Genomic DNA, 16893 nt, shown 5'->3' with positions numbered 1-16893 from the left:
TGTGGAACAGAGCTTTTCACCGTAGCTGCCTCGGACTTTACTCTGTTGACGACTACTCTCTGTGTTCTGTTAGTGAGGAAATTATAGATCCATCGACCAACTTTTCCTGTTATTCCTTTAGCGCGCATTTTGTGCGCTATTACGCCATGGTCACACTTGTCGAAGGCTTTTGCAAAGTCTGTATATATTACATCTGCATTCTTTTTGTCTTCTAGTGCATTTAGGACCTTGTCGTAGTGATCCAGTAGTTGAGACAGACAGGAGCGACCTGTTCTAAACCCATGTTGCCCTGGGTTGTGTAACTGATGGGTTTCTAGATGGGTGGTGATCTTGCTTCTTAGGACCCTTTCAAAGATTTTTATGATATGGGATGTTAGTGCTATTGGTCTGTAGTTCTTTGCTGTTGCTTTACTGCCCCCTTTGTGGAGTGGGGCTATGTCTGTTGTTTTTAGTAACTGAGGGACGACCCCCGTGTCCATGCTCCCTCTCCATAGGATGGAAAAGGCTCGTGATAGGGGCTTCTTGCAGTTCTTGATGAACACAGAGTTCCATGAGTCTGGCCCTGGGGCAGAGTGCATGGGCATGTCATTTATCGCCTGTTCGAAGTCATTTGGCGTCAGGATAACATCGGATAGGCTTGTGTTAATCAAATTTTGTGGCTCTCTCATAAAAAATTCATTTTGATCTTCGACTCTCAGTCTGGTTAGCGGCTTGCTAAAAACTGAGTCATATTGGGACTTGAGTAGCTCACTCATTTCCTTGCTGTCATCTGTGTAGGACCCATCTTGTTTAAGTAGGGGCCCAATACTGGACGTTGTTCTCGATTTTGATTTGGCATAGGAGAAGAAATACTTTGGGTTTCTTTCGATTTCATTTATGGCTTTTAGTTCTTCCCGCGATTCCTGACTCCTAAAGGATTCTTTTAGCTTAAGTTCGATGCTTGCTATTTCTCTGACCAGTGTCTCCCTGCGCATTTCTGATATATTGACCTCTTTTAGCCGCTCTGTTATTCTTTTCCGTCGCCTGTAAAGGGAGCGCCTGTCTCTTTCTATTTTACATCTACTCCTCCTTTTTCTTAGAGGAATAAGCCTTGTGCATACATCGAGTGCCACCGAGTTAATCTGTTCTAGGCATAAGTTTGGGTCTGTGTTGCTTAGTATATCTTCCCAGCTTATATCGGTTAGGACTTGGTTTACTTGGTCCCACTTTATGTTTTTGTTATTGAAGTTGAATTTGGTGAATGCTCCCTCGTGACTAGTCTCATTTTGTCGGTCTGGGGCTCCACGCATACATGTCTGAACCTCAATTATGTTGTGATCTGAGTATATTGTTTTTGATATGGTGACATTTCTTATCAGATCATCATTGTTAGTGAAGATGAGGTCTAGTGTATTCTCCAGTCTAGTAGGCTCTATTATTTGCTGGTTTAAATTGAATTTTGTGCAGAGATTTAAAAGCTCGTGTGAGTGTGAGTTTTCATCAGAGCTGCCTCCTGGTGTTATTACTGCAACAATATTATTTGCTATATTCCTCCATTTTAGGTGCCTTAAGTTGAAATCCCCCAGGAGCAAGATGTTGGGTGCAGGAGCTGGAAGATTTTCCAGACAGTGGTCAATTTTTAACAGCTGTTCCTGGAATTGCTGGGATGTTGCATCCGGAGGCTTGTAGACTACCACAATGACTAGGTTTTGGTTCTCGACCTTTACTGCTAAAACTTCCACTACGTCATTTGAGGCATTAAGCAGTTCTGTGCAAACAAGTGACTCTGCAATGTACAGGCCAACCCCCCCCTTTTGCCTGTTCACTCTGTCACATCTGTATAGGTTGTAACCTGGGATCCATATTTCGTTGTCCAAGTGATCCTTTATGTGGGTCTCAGTGAAAGCCGCGAACATTGCCTTTGCCTCTGCAAGCAGTCCACGGATGAAAGGTATTTTGTTGTTTATTGCTGGCTTTAGACCCTGTATATTTGCAAAGAAGAATGTTATCGGACTGGTGGTATTGTTGGTACTGGGGGGGGATTTTTTTTCCGGCATTAGTATCTGTATCTGTTGGTTTGGAGTGGAGGCCATCGACTGTGGTTCCACTCCAGGAATGACTGGATTTGGTGTACGATTTCTGCCATTTCCTGCCAGTTTTTTTTCCTTCCTGGCACTAAAAAACCTCTCCCTCTTGAGTGGCTGTGGCTACCCAGGTTTTCCCATGGCCTGGATGTTTTGTATCTTTTTGTCCCCTTTAGATGGTATGCCTGGCAATTTAAGTTATAGCACAGTCTTTCCTGTACTGAAGAGGTACACATTTCAGGGTGAAAAAGCTTACAGGAAGGGAGTTTGCATTTTCCTGTTGTCATATGGGCATGACATTTTCTAGGGTGGTCATAGTTGCATGTCCCATCTGTTTTTCCAGATTTCCCATGCCAGCAGATACCAAGTGCATAGTATGTGCACAGGCTTGGTTTCCGTTTGCCTTGGGTTTCTGTGACTGTATTCCCTGTTGGTGCATGTTTCCCTGTCTTATTCCTATCCTCCTTAGCACCAACAATGGAGCTCCCACCAGTTGTTTTTGGTAATTTATCCTCACTATTGCTATTGGAGTCCTCTTGTTTGCTATTTCCTGCGGTATTTCTGGTTTGCAATATTGGTTTTATCTTATCTTTGACTACACTTGTTTCCCTACTATGGCTCCTGTCCTCTATGAGGTCATTTATATGTATTCCTTCCTGCGTATAATTCCCGACTACCTGGACAAAATCTCCAGCTTCACCATTACTGTCTCCCAGGACAATATCTCCAACTTCACCATTTCTGTCTCCCAGGACAGCACCTCCAGCTTCACCATTACTGTCTCCCAGGACAGCACTATCAGCCCCACATTTACTGACTACCAGGACATCACCTCCAGCCTTACAGTTTGTGACTACATGGCCAGTATCAAGGGCAGTACCATTCAGCCCGGACTTTTTATGTTCCCATCTGTTGTAGAAAGCTTCCAGGTTTTCTATGAAAGCAGCTTTGATGTTATCCTCTTTTAATACCCTTGTGATTTTAGTCCACAGATTTTCCTCATTTGGGCATACCCAAAAACACTTCTCTGTTTTAATACTGCTTGTAGCTAGTTCTGGGATATCTGCACAAGGAGCGTGACACCAATTTCCACAAAAATGACAATTTATCCATGTGGTAGCCCGTTTGTTTGACTGACCACAGACTACACACAGCTTCATAATGATTTGAATGGTTGATTTACTGCAAGTCTACTAGCAACCTCTTGAATATTATATTAATAACCTTAAATGAAGCTCTAGCTATTTGTATTTCTGTTTCTAACTCTTTTTGTATATTGGACAGCTTACCGTCACGTTCCTGATTTTTAATGTTTGTGTTTATAAGGGCGCCTACAAACCCATCCGTTTACAGTCTGCTTTATTGTCCAACGAAACTGTTTGAAACCAGTCAAGGGTTCGGACCAGTCAAGGGTTCGGACCAGTCGATCTGCTCTGATCAGTGGGTCACTTATTTAAAACATACTGGTCGGTGATTTGAGCTAACACATGAAGGATCTACTGGAAATTATCTACCCGAGTAATATGTGATTTGACTGATACAAAAGTATAACTTGCGTGTTGAAGAGCCGGTGATATCTGGCAGCTCCTACAATGACGTACAGTCGACCTCTTTGTTTATCAATCGCTGTATCTGGCTTTTCTATTTTTGTTTTTCCGTCTCCACCACAATAAATGCTATATTATCACTATAGTTGACTGGTGCAAATTTTGGAGGAAGGACGCTTTTTCTGTAGTAATAATTGCTTCTCGTTGTGTATATTGCGACCGCTGGTAACTACAGGTTATATGAAATTCACAGTAACGTCTCGTATTTCAAGAAAAAGAAACTAATGAAAGTCACTCCACTCCACTAAGTACCATTATAATACTGGTTAGTTGCTACTACAACACTGTATTCTGCTATTCACTGGTATCACTAGATTATATATATATATATATATATATATATATATTTATATTATATATATATATATATATATATATATATATATATATATATATATATATATATATATATATATATATATAATGTATTATATATATGTATTATATATATGTATTATATATATGTATATATTATATATATATACAGTGGACCCCCGCATAACGATTACCTCCGAATGCGACCAATTATGTTAATGTATTTATGTAAGTGCGTTTGTACGTGTATGTTTGGGGGTCTGAAATGGACTAATCTACTTCACAATATTCCTTATGGGAATAAATTCGGTCAGTACTGGCACCTGAACATACTTATGGAGTGAAAAAATATCGTTAACCGGGGGTCCACTGTATATATGTATATATATATATATATATGTATGTATATATATATATATATATGTATATATATATATATATATATATATGATTATATATATATACATATATATATATAATGCTGTGCGAAGAATCCTCCCAGAAGTCTCTACTACCACTCCATCCAACAGTACCCTTGTGGGAGCACTGCTGGGTCACCAGGCCATCGGCACTGACCTCAAGGACAAATTGAATGACCTGATGAGAATGGAGGAGAGAATAAGTGATCTTGATGCCCATGATGCTCTGTATCTCTTCACAAGGTGCCTTACTATGCCAAGACTCACTTCCTGAGGTGTGCACCCTCTTTTGACAACCCAACACTCGACGAATATGACGCACACCTGAGGTCAGCCTTTAAGAAGGCACTGAACCTGTCACTCGAGGATCAGCAATGGGATCTGCCAACCCTCCCAGTGCGACTGGGAGGTATAGGGGTGCACAAAGCAACGCATGTTGCTTTACCTGCTTTTCTGTCTTCATGTTTGGCTTCCAGTGCATTAGTCAAGAAGATTGTTCCAGAACGCTTGAGAGATGTGGTAGGAGCTCAAGACCCCAGGTTTACTGAAGCAGTGATTCGGTGGGACACCCTTACAGATTCCTCCAGTAGACCAGCTCCTCCCAAAGAACACAAAGAGTCCTACTGGGACAAACCGATCATGGAAAAAATCGCCAACACAATGCTCTCCAACACCTCAGGAAAGGACAAAGCTCGTCTCCTGGCAGTGAAGGCACCACACTCAGGAGATTTCCTGTTAGCTGTTCCCAATTCCTCCTTGGGCACTCGACTAGATCCACAGGCCATTCAGATTGGGGTTGCTCTTCACCTAGCCGCCCCATCCTCACCGAACATAGGTGTATTTGCGGCAGGGCGATAGCTGATCAATTCGGACTTTATGGTCTCGTGTGTCACACAGCAGAAGGGAAGTATGCCAGACATGAGGATGTCAGTGACATCATGAAGAGAAGCCTCGCCACAGCCCATTGCCCAGCTCAACAGGAACCCCAAGTGCAGAGGTCTGACGGAAGTCAAAAGCGTCCTGATGAAGCCACTATGCTACCTTGGAAGGATGGAAAGCATATTGCCAGGGACTACACCTGTGCCACCACATTGGCAGACACCTACTTGTCATACTCCGTAGTGGAAGGGGGTGGAGCTGCCAGCTACAGGGAGAACCAGAAGATCCACAAATATGAAGACCTTCCCCCTTGCTATAACTTCATCCCAATAGGGTCGGAGACCCTTGGAGCATGGGGCTAGTGTGCTCTAAAGTTCCTCAAAGAGCTGGGTGAAAAGCTCATCGTAGAAACCAAGGACCACAGGGAGACCAGCTTCCTCTTTCAGAGACTCAGTGTTGCGATCCAGAGAGGAAATGCCTGCAGCATTCTGGGCACGCGGCCCACCGCTGGTGGGCCACGTCTAAGTATTTTGTCTAAGTATTTTGTTAAGTATATAGTCTAAGTATTTTGTTAAGAAAAATGTCTGTCCAATCGTCAATACCATTGGCATTGGAGAATTCTGTAGGCCAGTCAACAGTCTCTAGGTCTGCTGTGAAATTCCTTGTTGAGGCCTCGTCATGGAGTCTAAATGAAACTGTTGTATTCGAGTGGTGGCTTACTAATGTTTGTTAAGAGGAAGGTTGGGTAGTGGTCAGTAGTGCTGTCTGTGATTATCCCTGATTTAAGGCGGGCTAGTATATTGGTCCATATGTGGTCTATTATGGTTGCACTTGTCTCAGTCAGCCTGGTTGGTTTAGTTATTGTTGGTATGAGAAGTGTGTTGTAAATGGTACATCACTTGTACAAACTCCGACACTCCTTCGGAAGCCTCTGCCGGGTCACTGCATGGGGAAAACCTGAGCCAGGACCCATCCTGGCAAACCTATCTGAACCTGAACTAAAACAGTTAACTATCACCCACGTATCTACTTAGTGCTAGGTGGCCAGGGACAGTGAATTATGTGAGAATGAGAATTCAGTTAACCATGACAATAACAGTAAATCACTTTCTTTTGCAGACACACTCCACCTACAGTGTGTTGATGCAGCGGGAAATGCAGATAAGAAGACCATTAACATGACCTGTTTAGTAGTGGGGAAGGCCAGATATGACACTGGGATAGTGTGTGGTGAACCCCAGGACTGTCCCATCGCCTCTGTCTGTTGTGAGGGTCACTGCAGGACACGCAAGGGGGTCGCCAACTGCCCTCTTGGCACACTGTGAGTTACTAATAGTCACTTCAGAGATGTATCATCTTTGTGGGTTTAGCTCTTAGTTATGATTATAACAACAACAACAACAACAATAATAATAATAATAGTCACTTGGTGTCATTTTTTCATTGAAATCTTATTTTAAAATGGATTATGCTTCATAATAATAATTTATTTTGACATGATACTTATTTGTACAAAGAAATATAATAGTTGGGTGTACATGCCAAAAGGCCCTTTATATGCAGTGCATTTTGGGCAAACTTAAAATTAACTTGACTCACGAAATCGTAATGACACGTCATGTTGACGGCAGTGAAGGGACTTGAGCTACAGTTCGTCACTGCCACGCTAGCTGGAGATTCGTCTGTAAAAACTTGTATTTGTGGTCACAGTGGTGCCTATGCTAACCTTCCTATGGTGTAGAAATATACCTAGTTGGACGAATCTTATTGTGACTAGCTAGTCCAGTGGCTAACGCGACGGTCTGGAGTTTTGAGACTCTCTGACCGCGGGTTCAATCTCGGCCGGGGTATTGTTTAAAATTAACTTATGATTAATAAGACAAAAACAATACATACGGTCATTAGATGAGATGTAGCTTATGAGTCAAATGAGTTATTAGTAATGAAGTTCATTATAATATGTAAATGCTTATGAAAATTTGTTCATAATGTTTATGGAGAAAGATTACGACCAAGCGTAATTTATAAAAATATTCTTATTTGCAAAAATTAACTTACAATGGATTGATTTATAATAGAGAGAGAGAGAGAGAGAGAGAGAGAGAGAGAGAGAGAGTATTTAGTCTTTAGTATTTAGTCACTTAGCCATAATACCAACTCACCTCATAATATGTAATATTTTAAAATTAAGAATTAAAGTAAGTCTGCCCGAAATGCCTAGCCATGCTAGGTGTTCTTGTGGTACACTCTGTAATCATTATTTTACTACATGTAAACCACACAGTAACCAAATTCTGTAAACTCAGCATTGTAATCCTTATAGAGAATTGAATTGAATTTGAATTGAGAGACAGACAGACAGACAGACAGACAGACAGACTGACTCAGAGAGACTCAGGCATAGTGAGAAGAGAAGAGAAATTTAATACAAACTTTCAGTTCTAAAAACTAGTACTGTACTACAATGTGGTCCAGTAAAACATATGCCAGTATATGTCGTTTATGATCCCAGGTACTGTCCACTGACCAGAACTTGCCAATGGCTGGGTGAGAGCTGTGCCAAGGTCTGTGTCCCTGAATCTGTATACTGTGTATCTACTGGCAAGTGTGGACCCAAAAATGACTGCGAATTTGGTGAGCCTTCATATTTCTTCTAACAAGTACCCTCACTTACTCTAAGTTATTGTGCTTTGTTGGGTACTTAGCACAGCATTGGCTTAAGGTTCTTAAAATAATGGCAGATTTATCATATCTTAATACAAATATAATTTTTATTTCTTTGAGGTACATAATAATGTAGTTTACTTGTAATAAAGGAGTGGTATGTAATGCATACTAAAACAATCAGGAAATAAACTTGATGGTAAATAAGTGCTCTATGTACAGTAATCGGTTATAATTTGTTAAGTTTGAGGGATCTCGGCTATATCAGCTTCTTCTTCATTAAAATAATTATGATAATAATCAGCTATATCAGAGTCATTAAGGCTACATTCCATGTAGAAGCTAACATTAAGAATGCCTTAAGTAACTTCAGCTTTTATAATTAATGTGCACTGAGAGATATATACTTCTCATTATAATTATCATATGTATATAGTCATCAACTCTATCACTGTCTTGCCAGAGGTGCTCTTACACTGCAGTTATAAAACTGCAACATTAACACCCCTCCTTCAGAGCACAGGAACTGTACATTATGTATCACCTGTATTTTACCTTGAATATTCTTCAAGATATTTTTCTTAACCCATAATAATTTTTACTTTCATTATTAATCCTTTTTCTTAATTTCACTAATTTACTAGTATGTAAACTCAGGTTTTTTTGCTCTTGAATTGCCCATTCTGTTCTATGAACCACTTACCATTATTGTCTTGAATAACATTTTTTTTAACTATCTTGATTTTTATCTAATAACTATTATTCTTGTATTGTTGCAGTTAGTACGAGCGGGGCGCCCTGGACACTACCTGGGCCACTGAGGGTGTCTGCTAACAATAACAGTGATGCAGTTGACAGTAAAGTCATCATTTCTGAGATGTTCAAAACTGCTTCCCCCAACTTTGGTGACACACCTGCTGTGGTTAGTGGAATATGTGCTAAAGTCTTCGCTAAAAATTAAATGTCTTGTTCATTTAAAATAATTTGTGACGTCACTGTGGTATTTTGTATTACAATGTCCCAGTGTATAAGTGGAAGATAGGTATTAATAAAGGGGATATTAACAAGGTCGTGAGGATATCTCTCCAAGAGAGAACCCGCAGTAATGGATTTAAATTAGATAAGTTTAGATTTAGAAAGGACATAGGAAAGTATTGGTTTGGAAATAGGGTAGTTGATGAGTAGAACAGTCTACCTAGTTGGGTTATTGAGGCTAGGACTTTGGGTAGTTTCAAATTTAGGTTGGATAAGTACATGAGTGGGAGGGGTTGGATTTGAGAGGGACTTGCACATCGGAGCTTGTTTCTTGGGTGGCATTGAAAATCGGGTTGGTCAAATGTTTGTTAGTGGGATGAATTGTAAAGGACCTGCCTAGTATGGGCCAACAGGCCTACTGCAGTATTCCTCCTTTCTTATGTTCTTATTTATATACTACTGTCATCTGCTCGGCTCGGGCTAGGTCCTATAGTTCACCTCGACCTTTCTGTATATTATCATCTTTGACAATATCTTGCCTGACCTTTCTATTTGCATTGATAGATGAATTGTCTCTTAGGTCTTCACAGTGAAAAATTTGACAAAATGGTTTGGTACGTGGATGCACCGGGGTGATTCATCCAGTGTGTGGGTGCATGTGGAGCCAACTTCACTGCTGACACCTGGACACTACATACGCTTTAAGCCTCATCCTCAAACTTATGCCTTTGGACTTGATTTTATCAATATGACAGAGACTGGTAAGTCTGGGTTTCCTGTCTGTGAAAATCAAAACATTAAAATTAATTTATTCACATTTTACTACTGCAACTATTATCACTAGTACCATTGACTTGCAACCTGCTCGACATAGGACCACTCGTACTTATGACCGTGTGACTGGCAACAGGGCTGGGTGAGCTGATGCATACCGCCATATGACAGTTGACCACTAGTGGCAATTCGCCATCTCGGGAGAGCTCTCACATCACTCAGGCAGCATCACTTTGAGTTACCCTGCCCTATCAGCAGCATCATACTGTATTAACTGTGCTGTACTGTATATATGTACCTGGACAGTAAATTTCCCCATGGCCCCTAAGAGGAAGTCTGAATCTTACACTGGAGCTAGTGGCAGAAAGGCAAGAAAGGCTCTTACTCTCGACCAGAAGATGAAAGTAATTAAACAGTATGAGGATGGAAAAAACGTCAACAGCATTTCTCGTGATCTTCAGCTCTCCCATTCCACTGTCGACAATACTTAGAGCGCATCAAAGAAGCAGTGAAATCTTCAGCCCCTATGAAGTCGACAATTATCACAAAGAAACATGAAGACCCAGTTGCCAAGATGGAAAAATGCTCAAAGGTTTGACATCATTCCCTACCCAGTATATTGGCAATTTTCAAAGGTACAACTTGTGTCCATTTTGACTTATGACCGGTTCGTCGGAACCAAGCTCGGTCGTAAGTTAGATGGTACTAGTATTACTAATAAATCTTTAAGGATAGTAAAAGAGTAAAACTGTAAAGAATCACATATTATATATACAGTATTAAGATATCACAAGTCCCTGGTAACTCTTGTTTTTACAATACAATGTAAATGCTTACCTTCAGTATTCATAACGACATATTTTAGTTTGTAGGAAGCGAGTGCCAGCTCTCAGTCATGGCTTTTAACTGTCATCTGACTAATATGATTGAACCTAATAATACAAAGCTGTATCTATTTTTATACCCCCATATAGAATTTACTTTAACTGTGTTTTATATTTACTATTGTTATATTGATAAATTTTTCCTAATATTCCTGTGGCTTATTTGGGTATGTGATTTCCATCCACGCTCCTTCTTTTATTACTAGTTCAGAGCTTATCCTTTTTTACATTGTGTCCCTTAATATTTTTAGGTTGTGATCATATCCCCTTTGCTTCTCCTGTAAGATAATTAAAGCTTATGATGACATTTTGGTGCATCCTGGTTGGTTCAAGATGGACAGAAACATCATGATAAGCATCTCTCTCTCCTGTGTGTGTTTTTTTTTTTTTTTTTTTTTTTTTTTGCACAGGGTTTGACAAGTCACAGCATTGTTCCTTTTTCTTTCATTAATTGTAGTATACTTACAACTCCGGTTGAAGAATATACTTGATAGTTAAAGATGATGTCTATAGTATTATTATATAGCAGGACCCCCGTATCTGCGAGGGATAAGTTCCAAGACCTTCCTCGGATGCCTGAAATTGTGGATAGTAGTGAACCCTATATTTAGGTAATTTTTTGTTTACATACATATCTATCATAAACTTTAATTGATAAATTACACACAGTAAGTCAAGAATTGGCACTTTTTCACTGATGAGAAGCACTTCAAGACTTCCCTTAGGCTGTGAAGAACTGTCACCATCACATCTTTTGCACCTTGGTGTCATTATTAAGCAAAATTAAGGGTTATTTTCGGTCCAGGGAAAACCACAGATAACAACCAGACCTGCAGATACGGCAGTCTTACTGTTCTATTAAAGTGTTGTACTATCATTTATTCTAGTTTCTAAGACTAAGGATATTTTACTGCCTCTTGTTGTCTTCTTTATGTAAGTTATTTTATTTTTACTATCTGCATATTATTGATGATAAGTTTGGAATTTTTTCTGTTACTATTAGAGTTTTTAATTGGCAGGGTCTGGAATTCAGAGAATAATTGTGCAGCTAGTAGCACCAGAGTTGCCAGCTGTTCTGTTAGCAGATTCAGCTCTCAGAATCTCCCTTAAGCAGGCTGCGTCCAAGACTCTCAAGCTTTCAGAAATGGTCAATGTAACATGTGAAGATGAGCACTACTGGCAGGCATGGGAACAGGGAGCTGGTGAGTAGCTTAAAAACTGTTCATTCTTCACCAGTTTTTTTTTTTTGGGGGGGGAAAGGGAGGAGGGAGGTTAAAATCTGCATATAGACAGTTGGACACTTCTGTGTTTTTGCGATATTAAAAGCAATTTTTCAGCAGTTTGATAGCATCCTGTGAAAAGCAGATATAATCATATTCTCCTTGTTTGTACGTAAAGAATTATAAATAGGTTTTCAAATTAAGAGCATATTATTTTATAAGATTGTATTTTTAAAATATTAACTATTTCTGAATACGTACATGAAAAAATATATAAATGAATAAATAATAGCATAAGCTGACAGGTGGTAAGAAAGACACTATGCAGGAAAGTTTTCAATATGACATTCTGTCTAAGACCGGACTTTATTGTTTGCCTTATATAACGTGACGGCCTTGTAGGGCAAAGGCTTCATAAGGTAAACAAGCATGAATGATGTAATGAATAGTGGCTGGAGGAAGTCATTATTCTTGAACTGATACTATCAAGCAAAACAAGGGTATTAATATGTTGGCAGGTCCCATCACTCGTATTGTACATAATTTTATATAATAAAAACATTTTCATGTGAACTTGGCCTAGGGTCCCTTCCTCTTGAGCACTTATTTGCCTTAAAAGGTGGGGGTATCTGTGTGCTTTTGTATACCTCTCTTTCTCACCCCCAAAGTACATATATAAATGTCACTATAGTTATGTACTGTCTGATGTGATGAACTTTGTAAAGGCTTGTTTTTTAGTGTGTTTATCTAACAAAGAGTGCTTGAGTATTTTGAGATTTTGAATGAAAATGTATAATTATTATAAATTGATATAAAATAAATTAATTAAAAATATGTACAGTACTACCAGCTGGATAATATATGGAAGAAAATTTTTATAAGTGCATGTTGGGTAAATTAGCTAGATAGTTACCCAGTGATACCTTAAAAATTAAATTGCACTCAACTAGTATTTAGGTAAATGAACACACAAACATCCAAACAATGCAAATGTGCTCAGTTAACTAAATAGACTGTCAGCTTGCACATACCATTCATACTCTTAACTGCAGTATTTTATTGATAAATACTTCAAGTATCTAGATTGCATTATGGTTTTAGGTAATTTATGCATAAAACAGCAGGTAATATGATTAGGTCTAAATTTAAGAAGTATGTAAGCCTTATGATTAGAACATCCAAAATGCATTTGCATAATTAGTGGCTTTCTACTGAGCCTTCAGTGTATCAAATATATTTTTTTTTTTTTTTTCAACAAGTCGGTCGTCTTCCACCGAGGCAGGGTGACCCAAAAAAAAGAAAGAAAATCCCCAAAAAGAAAATACTTTCATCATCATTCAACACTTTCACCACACTCACACATTATCACTGCTTTTGCAGAGGTGCTCAGGATACAACAGTTTAGAAGCATATACGTATAGAGATACACAACATATCCCTCCAAACTGCCAATATCCCAAACCCCTCCTTTAAAGTGCAGGCATTGTACTTCCCATTTCCAGGACTCAAGTCCGACTATATGAAAATAACCGGTTTCCCTGAATCCCTTCACTAAATATTACCCTGCTCACACTCCAACAGATCGTCAGGTCCCAAGTATCATTCGTCTCCATTCACTCCTATCTAACACGCTCATGCACGCTTGCTGGAAGTCCAAGCCCCTCACCCACAAAACCTCCTTTACCACCTCTTTCCAACCCTTTCGAGGACGACCCCTACCCCTCTTTCCTTCCCCTATAGATTTATATGCTTTCCATGTCATTCTACTTTGATCCATTCTCTCTAAATGACCAAACCACCTCAACAACCCCTCTTCTGCCCTCTGACTAATGCTTTTATTAACTCCACACCTTCTCCTAATTTCCACACTCCGAATTTTCTGCATAATATTTACACCACACATTGCCCTTAGACAGGACATCTCCACTGCCCCCAACCGTCTCCTCGCTGCTGCATTTACCACCCAAGCTTCACATCCATATAAGAGTGTTGGTACTACTATACTTTCATACATTCCCTTCTTTGCCTCCATAGATAACGTTTTTTGACTCCACATATACCTCAACGCACCACTCACCTTTTTTCCCTCATCAATTCTATGATTAACCTCATCCTTCATAAATCCATCCGCTGACACGTCAACTCCTAAGTATCTGAAAACATTCACTTCTTCCATACTCCTCCTCCCCAATTTGATATCCAATTTTTCTTTATCTAAATCATTTGATACCCTCATCACCTTACTCTTTTCTATGTTCACTTTCAACTTTCTACCTTTACACACATTCTCAAACTCATCCACTAACCTTTGCAATTTTTCTTTAGAATCTCCCATAAGCACAGTATCATCAGCAAAAAGTAACTGTGTCAATTCCCATTTTGAATTTGATTCCCCATAATTTAATCCCACCCCTCTCCCGAACACCCTAGCATTTACTTCTTTTACAACCCCATCTATAAATATATTAAACAACCATGGTGACATTACACATCCCTGTCTAAGACCTACTTTTACCGGGAAGTATTCTCCCTCTCTTCTACACACCCTAACCTGAGCCTCACTATCCTCATAAAAGCTCTTTACAGCATTTAGTAACTTACCACCTATTCCATATACTTGCAACATCTGCCACATTGCTCCTCTATCCACTCTATCATATGCCTTTTCTAAATCCATAAATGCAATAAAAACTTCCCTGCTTTATCTAATTACTGTTCACATATATGCTACAATGTAAACACTTGATCTACACATCCCCTACCCACTCTGAAGCCTCCTTGCTCGTCCGCAATTCTACATTCTGCCTTACCTCTAATTCTTTCAATTATAACCCTACCGTATACTTTTCCTGGTATACTCTGTAAACTTATTCCTCTATAATTTTTACAATCTCTTTTGTCCCCTTTCCCTTTATATAAAGGGACTATACATCCTCTCCGCCAATCCCTAGGTACCTTCCCCTCTTTCATACATTTATTAAACAAAAGTACCAACCACTCCAACACTATATCCCCCCCTGCTTTTAACATTTCTGTCACGATCCCATCAGTTCCAGCTGCTTTACCCCCTTTCATTCTACGTAATGCCTCACGTACCTCCACCACACTTACATTCTGCTCTTCTTCACTCCTAAAAGATGGTATACCTCCCTGGCCAGTGCATGAAATTACCGCCTCCCTTTCTTCCTTAACATTTAAAAGTTCCTCAAAATATTCTCGCCATCTACCTAATACCTCCCTCTCCCCATCTACTAACTCCCCTACTCTGTTTTTAACTGACAAATCCATACTTTCCCTAGGCTTTCTTAACTTGTTTAACTCACTCCAAAATTTTTTCTTATTTTCATTAAAATTTCTTGACAGTGCCTCTCCCACTCTTTCATCTGCTCTCCTTTTGCACTCTCTCACCACTCTCTTCACCTTTCTTTTACTCTCCATATACTCTGCTCTTCTTATAACACTTCTGCTTTGTAAAAACCTCTCGTAAGATAAAAAGCAAAATACAATTAATTGGAAAGTATAACTTTTTTTTTTTTTTTTAAATTTTTGTGGGAGAGATTATGCTGGAAAATTGTATAGATGAAATATAATGTGTTTTAAGTGGGGAAAGTTGTGGAGGACATCCCCTACCCCTCCTACCTCCCACCCTTGATTTATACACCCTCTCTGTCAACCTTATCCCTCTTTACACACTATACATGCCAAACCACCTCAACAACCCCTCCTTAGCCCTTGGTGACCCCACATCGTCTTGTAATTTTTAGCCCCCAAATTCTCTGCTTAATATTCATGCCACACATTGCTCCCATAGCACAGTGTAAACTGATAATTATAATACAATGTAAAGCATGGTAAATGCAATACTTCGCATAAAAAAAATAATTATTTTTAAAGCTAAATTTTTATGTAATGCAGAGATTAGGTTTTTGCATGCATGATTTACTTTTTGATTCTGTGCCTTCTACAGACTTGCCAAAAGAAGCAGCTCAAGCTGGCCTTTTGGACTATGCTCACCCAGCAGTGATATCGTGGGTGAGGGCTCTCCAGCAGCCTCGCCTTGGTATACTGCAGTTACCCAAGGTTGGAGATAAGGATGGTAACTGGCAAGGACATGCTGGTTTTGAAAGAAGAGGTGGTAAATATAGTGATGGTCATAGTATGAATACTGGAGATGGAAGACGAAGTCCAAAAGGAGCAGGAAATATGGATAGTGTTGAGAGAGGACTGAAGTTGGAATGGACTTCTATGCCTGCATCCCGTGATAAAGTGAAGATTTATATCTCCTACTCACTTGACGATGGTCAAACGTAAGTCTTACTTATTATATTTTTCAGTCATTATGCAGAAATACTAAAAATACACAGGTGCTCATACCTTGAATGCCTTGGCAAATAAACAAATTCTCACTGTGAGGCCATTCATTGTGTGTGAAAACAGTTCATAAGGAGTGAATTTAATAGCCTTATTATACACACTCATCCTGTGGGCAGTCACATTAATAAAGACCTGCCTTGTTTGTAAGTAACTTTTTTCTTGATATGAGCTTGATCATATAATTTTAGGCATTCAGGGTGTCAAGTCAATGGTTAGAATGCCAAACTTCTGACTTATACATCCCATTAGTTGGAGAAAGGGCAAAGAGGGATAATTATCCTAACTCCTTTTACTTGGCTCCTGCTACAACCTCTGAAAGAGTATAAATTATTAAATCACAAAAGAATTCAGCTAGTAGCTATGAAGAAAGTTTTTGTTTTTATTTTCTCAACATGCCAGCCATTTCCCACTGAGGCAGGGTGGCCCAAAACAGAAAGAACACTCACCATCATTCACACATAATCACTATCTTTGCAGAAGCACACAGAAATAACAGTTCAGATATTACTCCAAACAGCAAATATTCCAAACCCCTCCTTTAAAGTGCAGGCATTGTGCTTTCCACCTCCAGGACTCAGGTCCGGCTAACCAGTTTCCCTGAATTCCTTCACAAAATACCCTGCTCACACTCCAACAGCTTATTCACTCCTATCTAACATACTCACATTTTTTTTTCTCAACAAGTTGGCCGTCTCCCACCGAGGCAGGGTGACCCAAAA

The 16893-nt window shown here is 39.5% G+C and overlaps 1 protein-coding gene across 2 annotated transcripts in view; it reads left to right on the top strand.

Annotated features, from left to right (window-relative positions):
* LOC128685978 (uncharacterized) overlaps nt 1-16893 on the top strand; it is a 379974-nt gene that overhangs the window by 88401 nt on the left and 274680 nt on the right. For both annotated transcript variants that reach the window (XM_070083171.1, XM_070083170.1), the window contains exons 13-18: nt 6403-6604; nt 7796-7917; nt 8727-8869; nt 9503-9683; nt 11600-11782; nt 15768-16107. In XM_070083171.1, the coding sequence (XP_069939272.1) occupies nt 6403-6604; nt 7796-7917; nt 8727-8869; nt 9503-9683; nt 11600-11782; nt 15768-16107 (1171 nt within the window). The remainder of the gene's footprint in view (nt 1-6402; nt 6605-7795; nt 7918-8726; nt 8870-9502; nt 9684-11599; nt 11783-15767; nt 16108-16893) is intronic.

This window comes from Cherax quadricarinatus, chromosome 9, assembly GCF_038502225.1.
Source record: "Cherax quadricarinatus isolate ZL_2023a chromosome 9, ASM3850222v1, whole genome shotgun sequence".
NCBI lineage: Eukaryota > Metazoa > Arthropoda > Malacostraca > Decapoda > Parastacidae > Cherax > Cherax quadricarinatus.
Note: the sequence above shows the minus strand (reverse complement) of the source record. Positions and strands in the feature narration are given on the sequence as shown.